The 7,924-nt window shown below is 35.9% G+C and overlaps 1 protein-coding gene across 1 annotated transcript in view; it reads right to left on the bottom strand.

Moving 5' to 3' along the window:
- Positions 1–5,180, bottom strand: part of LOC104403637 (poly(ADP-ribose) glycohydrolase-like) — a gene marked incomplete at its 3' end in the record, with an annotated part of 35,609 nt that extends 30,429 nt beyond the window's left edge. Inside the window, exon 1 of the mRNA XM_010011857.1 lies at positions 5,094–5,180. Coding sequence (XP_010010159.1) covers positions 5,094–5,180 — 87 coding nt within the window. The remainder of the gene's footprint in view (positions 1–5,093) is intronic.
- Between the last annotated feature and the right edge of the window lie 2,744 nt (positions 5,181–7,924).

The following is a 7,924-nucleotide window of genomic DNA, read 5'->3' as shown; positions in this document are numbered from 1 at the left end:
CTAAGGCAGCAGGAAACACACTTAGCTGTCAAATCCATCCCATTTCTTGAGAACTTGTGTGATTAGAAACCAAAGGAAGGATAAAGTAATCTTCGGAGAGAAGAAGGAAAAAGCCCATAACGCTGGATTATGCAGAGAAAGATCTTACTTGAGAAGAAGAATGCCTCTGACATTTATCAAAACCACAAACTGACACTTCAAAGGAAAAAAAAGAAGACAGCTTACAAGGCAGAGGTTAATTCAATTTTGTTTAATTTTTCCCCCCATGAAGGCTCATTCACGTCTTCTGCCAATCCAGCCCTGGAATGATCTCTCAGGTGTATCATCCCTAACAACTACAGCTTTGTTCTCAAAGCTTTTCAACATTCTAAATAAAATGTGAGAGGAAAAAAAAAATGTATGTTTATTTTTCCATCTCCTCTTAATGGTTTTAGAAGCTCGGTTTATACTTTCAAGGTACTGGAAATGCAACCTCAGTCATTTTCATTACAGTAAGTGAAATCTCAGTCCTGATTCTCTACAGACCACCAACAGGTTCTACCTGTACACTCCTGCGAAATGATTCTACCACAAATAGAAGCATCACAACCACTTCCAAAGCAGTGGCACAGTCCTGGGAAGAAAAGTCAAATACTACTTTCTAAGTACTTTTTGAGTTACTCTTGGGAAGTACTAAGTAGTGAAAAGGACAATGACCTTGTTTCTACAGGAGGGTTGTAACAAGGATAGAAAGTATCTTCTGTCTGACTGACATAAGCTAAGGCAGGTTCATTCAAAACTCTTACTTCTCTAAACTCAGTACTTCAAGGGGGGAGAGGGGAATGTTTAATACTATTATGATTTTGAAAACATCTGCTAAAAACTGTAGAGTAAAAGTATTTGATAGCCATCAGATATTTAACTTTTACATAATAACTTCTTTCAACCAATTCTGAAACCAATAACCTTGGTACTGAAAGCTACACGAGACAACACAGCTATTGCCCTTCATGAAAGCTGTATTTTCTTTAACATTAAAAGAACCCCAACAAGTCAAGCACAGGCAGAAGGGGAAAAAGAAAGATCAACAAAAGGTAACACCATAGCATTGTAAATTTCAACAAATCTATAAACTATTTTTTCCTTGATTGTCAGTTTTATAGACTCAAAATAACCAGTATCTTGAGAAGAATATTATATTGGCCATTTCCAGGATACACATTGTGCCACCTTTGCCACACTTTAAAGAATACGTGGCACCTAGTAACCAACCCTGCAAGGAAGCACTGGAAAGAAATACAGCTTTTCAGATAAAAAAAGGCAGGAGAAAAATCAGGCATATAGTCACAATACACTTCATTTATGCCTTTGCAGTCATCTTAACAATGGCAGTGCCTCTCTATCACTTCCCTACTTCCATGGACAGTTTTTCAGACTGTCTCTTGAGAACTTTGACCATCAGAGTTTTCTTGTTTTAACTTTTTAACTGCTCCAGAAAGGAAAAAAAATTTCTAAAGGCACAAAGCAGGTAAGGGAAGTCCCACAACAAAAAGGAGTTTCTTAGTCATTTGGGATAGATAGGTGAGCACAGATAGATGATTTACACACAGTTCAATGGAAGCAAAGAAATCTGCTAATCATCCCCCTGTCCACAAAACGAAACAAAATAAGCAAATATTAGAAGATAGCTTCTAAAACCAGAACAATTATATTTAGTAAGTTTTTTTTCTTTCTTAAACAGGAATGTTCTCAATAGAGTGAAGAAAAACTGGAAGAGATCCTCAGGATGTATCTTTACATTATCTCAAAGCATTAAGCATTCACAAACAAACACTTAAGAAAATGTAATTAAAACTCTACACCTAGTATGTATAGCTATCCTTTGCCTGGTAACTCTGAGTCAACAGTCTGATGCAATAGTCATTGTGATGGTGCTTATAAAACACCACTCAAAAGATACTCAACTGTTTTGCTGAGAAAGTACAGAAAACTAAGAATAAGCCTGTAAGTCAGCACTCAATGCCATTTCTCCTGTACAATGCTTAGCTTCTAATGTTTTGAATGTGTACAAGATGCATACTTCCCCCACCCCAGAAAAGTTCACATTTTGTTCAATATGGGGATAAATTCCTTTCTGCTGCTGTAAAAAGAAAACCCTTCACGACACGTTCAAAAGACCTTTTCAGTTTAGATTTTTAAAAGGGTAATCTGATGTAATGACAATTGTTTGAAAACATCTGGACTAAATTGAAATCCAGCAAGGAGCAATGGATAGGCTATTTTCAGCCTTGGGACATTTTGTTTCTTGCTTAAAAGCCTACTTTTGTAGTGTTGACATCTCTGTACAATGCTCACTTCTGTTAGTACTGTCCAGACAATTATAAAAATGATTTATCAAAAACCCAGTCACCAGAACAATTTGGTACTTTAAAATTCCTTCTATTCCAGGATCACTGATTACAGCAATCATTTTTCAAGCAGGTCATTCAAACAACAAAACATACAGGAAAGACTGACATGGTTCATAAGGCCTGCTAGGAGACAAGAGTGGGGTAAAAACTCATTAGAACATAAAAATCTTCCAAGCTATGCACAATACTTATGAGCAGCAGGTGGTTTTGAACAGTTCAGTCTTTTCCAAATGAGTGAAAACCCAGAGCTCAACCATAAACCATCTAGATTACACTACAGTCAAATCATCTTCAGATGTCGCATTTATAGTCTTTCTTTTAGATGAAAAAGGGAAATAATAGTAAAAAATATTGAAGTATAACTTCCACAGTTGTCCAGGTAATTTCCAAAATTTCTTAAGGTTATTAAGTTTAATGTTATTAAATGAAGGTTATTAAGGTTAAAACCACACACACACTTAAAGGCTATGTGGTTCTGTGGCTGCTTGAAATTTTGCAATCGGAGTACTTCGTTGAAAATATAGTTCTTAAATTTCATTCAAATCCATTCAGTGATCTTAAAACTCAACCAAATCTTCTTAGAGAAGAAGCAGACATACTGCTAATATTTGCACATCTGATTCTTATGCTCAGTTCTCAAACATTTAATATGTTCCATCTTAACTCAGTTACTTGCGTCTGACACATTTTCTGAAAGTACCAAGTTGAGGCTAAATGTGCTGTTATACTGTGTAGTAACATACATTCAAATGAGAAAACACAGTTTAGAAAAAAACGCACTAAGCACATTCTTTAGATATTATCCCAGGTCTTACCAGGTTTTTGCCACAATTTAGCAATTTGATAACACATTTGTTATGTATTCCAGTGAAATAAAAGATTGTTCTACTACTTGTTTTAATTATTCCTAAGTGCAACACACTGACTAACAGAAACAAGACTCACTTTAAGAATACTCTCCTATATTCTGGAATCTGTGCAGAATACCTGCAGTAGAAAAAATGGTATCTTAGAAAGCATGTGCACTTATCCATATATTACTAGGCCAAAATTTAAATAGTAAGGATGTGTGCAATTGAAACATAGCTTCTTGTACAACAATAAACTTCAATTTTTTTCCAAAAAAGAAAGCCAGACTTCAGGAAGAGCAAATATCTGTAATATAGATGTATGATATTTACGGAAAACAGAAAGTTGTATGTATAAATGAATTTATTTACATATTTGTCTTGAATATTATATAAGTTTAGGTGTTTGTAAATTGAATTTATAGAAAATGTGAAAAAGGTATTAAGTGAGGTTCTAGAAATTTACAGGTCGACACTTGCATGTAAAATCAGACAGTAACAAGCCTCACATCCTGACTGTTTCAGACTTCTAAAAGCTGCTAGGATCCAGCAAGTATAATTGTCATGCAAGTTTTAATGGAAAGAAGCAGGGAGAAATGGGACTTCTTTTCTAATCCTGTTTCAAAACTAATTACAGCTGTAATTTTAGGACAAACTTTTTAATAGCCCACATTCTATATCATGTAAAAGCATAACTAGAGGGTGAAGAAAAATAGCAATATATTCCTTCAGCTTGATAACTGACCTTGTTTTCTTGCCACACAGCTTTTTATCAGATTTTAAGATGAGATTAGTGCCATTAAAAAAATAAATAAAAAAAATGTAACAGCCAGTTTTGAGGCTAAAATGAGTGAACTCATGCTGCTTGACTGGAAAAGGAGAAAAAGGAGCACAGAAAAGTGGTCTGGTACATTCTTCCTTCATGCTGAAGGTTCCTCTCTGCTGTTCAGTATACACAGCAGAGAGACTGGTCTTGTTAAGAAGCATTATCATGTTTCTTTCAACCTCATAGAAAAATTCAAATGTAAAAGTTATACAGCTTCTTTCACAAGAGAAAAGGATTTCCTGAATGCTGAATTTATACGGGAACCAAGAGGAAATATGCAGATCCTAGTCGTTAATTACACTGGTTGACTTCAAACAACTTTCCCAAAAGACAAGACCTCAAGACACCCATAAACAGGCACTGAAGACACACGCATGCTTTTTCCTATACTAAAAGTCAAATATAACAGTTGGAAACCAGGCATTACACAGTGGAGAATGAGAGTATCTTTGTAAAGATACCAGTAGCATATCCTACTTTCATCAAGTAGGCACCAAGTTCTGCAGAGCCTGGAAAAATACATTTTAAAAGGTGTTAAGTACCTTCAAGCGAGGTTCAACTAAAATGTCAGTTACCATTTACTATTTTGTCCTCCCAGAAGAGGCTAGTGTATAGATCCCCATGCCCTTCTGTCAGCAACTTCTCCTGTTGGTACTATGACACAGTGGGGCCTGCGTGACAAGGACACTTCTGCCTCTCATCTTCAACCCAGCAAAGTCATAAGAATGTAAAAATGGACAAAAGTTCATGAAATCCCATCAACAAAAGATGCCTGGAAAAGTCTAACAGGAAGAAAAACAAGTAATCAGCAGCACTTCCTCACAATGCTCTCTACCTGCAGTAACTCATTTCAGTTCCCATCACGATATCTGCGTAGATGTCATTGGGGTCTTTTTATCAGCAATTTCTCCAAACCCCTTCAAAACCTGATGTAAAGTCATAGCATCCTTTACATCCCCTGAGAAGGAGTTCCACAGACTTTTATTTAGTATCTAAATAACTACTTTTGTCTGGTTTTGAAATCCTTACCTGGCTAGAAACACCCATCTGGTGTTCCTTAACTGTTGCACTAGACAAATGAATAGCCATTTTCTTTTCACCCTCTCTTACATTCATTTCGGATGACACTGTTATACCTATCCTCACTTCTCTCTTAGCCAAGATAAAAAGATCAAACAGTCCTAGTTTATCTAACGTTCCTCATATGGAAATTATTACACACCTTTACACCATTCCCAACTCCTCTCATAGTGCCTTCTCCATTTCACAGACACAAGCTTTCCACCAAGATGATCAAGCTCAAAGAGTTCAGACAAACATAGAAATAATTATGGATACAACGTGAACATCTGCAAGATGTATTGTGATCCATTTTTCAGATGACTCACAGAAGCTCAGAGACAATCACTGTGTATACCACACAAACTTAAAACTCCAATCTTCAGTCTATGCTTAAGAGATCAAACTTACATGTAAACTATTTGCAATTTCCAATACGTGAGTAAACACCAGAGATGACATGTCTTTTAATGACATGCCTAAGTGCTGGATCTAGTAATTTTCAACACTGAATAGCAAACAGACATGATTTCACAAAGTAACTTTTTAAACACAGATGTTTGGGGATCCTAAATGCCAGCAGTCCTTACATAATGAGTCCCTCTCTGCTTTATATAAAAAAAAAAAAAAAAAAAAGCAGCAGCAAGAGTGGCTAAAAATCAGATGACCAGCTCCCATTCTTTCCCATTCTTTCCTTTTATTGAAGAATGTTAGGAAAGCCCGTATAACTTAGCTTGCAAGTAAGAATTAAAAAGGATGAGAGCATTGTTCCTTGTTTTCTGATACTAAAATGATGTAATTCTCCAGGTTTCAAAGGAGTTTAGGAGACAACTGAAACTACACCATGTGAGCAATAAAAGCGCCCATTGTTTTTTCATTGCCTGCAGAGTTCCTTTTTATCACTTTAAGTATGTCTTACATATTTTTTCAGTAATTTGTTATTAATTTAAATATCTGTGCTAAATCTCACAAGTTTTAGATGGGACCAACTAACTCTCTGAAACTGCTCTACTGTAAAGGGGAAGAACAAGTTATGAGGCTGCTCACCAACTGGTTTACCTCAAAAGTGCTCAGATTTTAATGGCAACAGAGGTTCTATATCATGAAGGTTCTTGAAGCCACACAACATAAATCCTGCTGACTTAACTTCTTGTATACTATGCAACAAAAGCTGAATTAAAAAGACGGAACACCTTTAAAGATAGTTACGCACTGCTTACACAATGTCATGTCATTTTCAGGTTTAAACATTCCTCTGTTGTTTAAAAAGCAGGACAGGTGCTAGCAATAAGAGGAAGAGTTCATGAAACAACATTAGCAAGAATTATGCTTAAGTTCTAAGAGACTTTAAAGCAATATAATCAACACAAAGCATGTCCAGAACAAGCAGGCCCAATCTAAAGCAGCAGACCATGTGACTGTCTTACATGATAAAGCTCTACTTTTCCCTTTAAATAAAGTTGCTCTTGCAGCAGATTAGTCTAAGACATAAACCTTGAATGACCCCACTAGACACTATTTCATGCACTTGGAAAAAGCAAAAGAATTTTCTTGCCTGGAAGTGAAAGGGCAAATCTACAAGAAAGAAAAATAAATACTTCTACGGCATGTAGCACTACTGATCTAAAGCATGTAATACATTCCCAGCCTATTATCATTCACATAAATAAAGCTCATCTACAACACTGTGGGTCTCAAGACAGCTCCATCCACAGCAGTTTCCTCAACATTCCTTTTCTGCTTGTTGTTTATTCTTTGCTGTCTGTCTTCTAGGTAAATTCTGGAGAAACAGACGCAAAGATGACTTCCAAGTGACAAGAATTTTACAAGTAAGAAGAAAAATGCTAGCTCTAGTAATTTTCATCCACTAAGCAACTTGAATAAATCCTAAGCCTGTTTGCCAAACATAAACAAACAGATGGCAAAACAAATCAATACAACAGTGTGGAAATTCTGTAGAGGGCAACAAAACTGTCAGATGTCTCAAACAAATAAACCACAAGCTTTACATACATTACTGATGGGTGCTATGAACTTAAAGAAATAAAAACCTCTGAGCTTCCACATTTATTTCACTGTACATACAGGAATTTTACTTCCACAGGTTAACTGTGGAATCTTTTTAAAATAGTGCTAGGGCTCCCTCTCCTGACAACACTCTGAACAGCCTGTATGTGTCAGGATATGTTCTGAAAACAAAAAATCATGGCTCCAATATATGATAGTTATTTCCTGTCGGTTAAGAAGCTGAAAGTGTTTTAATCTTAAAGGAAAATGAACTTAAGTCCAAGAAACCAGCGATTATTATAAGAAGATTGATTTGAATCTTACAAGTAGGATTTTAAAATGTGTAACTTAGAAGGAAACTACCTAAAATAAGAAACACAACGTAAGACAGACATGAAAGCATTTAACAGATTAATAGATAAGGTGAGCTCTGTCCAGAATCAGAATTTAAAATAATTTACAAAGCACAGACCCACTGAACTATTGAAGTAATACCTGAATAGAGTGGCTTCAAATCATTAGACACCATAAGATTTGTGGACCCAGCTCCCTTTTAAATCAGACCACAGAATTCTTGGTTAAGAATGCACTGGAAGTCAATAGTACCCAAATATATAGATATTTAATGATCATAAACTCTGTAGTACTTGTGACTATCTCTCACTTTGTTGAGCTGCTGCCCCTCCCTTTTGGTCTGATTACTCAAGCCGGCTTTTCTTTCAACCAATCCTCTCAACTTTTGCTGAGTAAACATAATCTGAAACAGCTCCCCTGTTCCCTCAAAACTGTAAGAT

The sequence above is a fragment of the Nestor notabilis genome, unplaced genomic scaffold, assembly GCF_000696875.1.
Source record: "Nestor notabilis isolate BGI_N333 unplaced genomic scaffold, ASM69687v1 scaffold30413, whole genome shotgun sequence".
In the NCBI taxonomy this organism is placed as follows: Eukaryota; Metazoa; Chordata; class Aves; order Psittaciformes; family Psittacidae; genus Nestor; species Nestor notabilis.
Note: the sequence above shows the minus strand (reverse complement) of the source record. Positions and strands in the feature narration are given on the sequence as shown.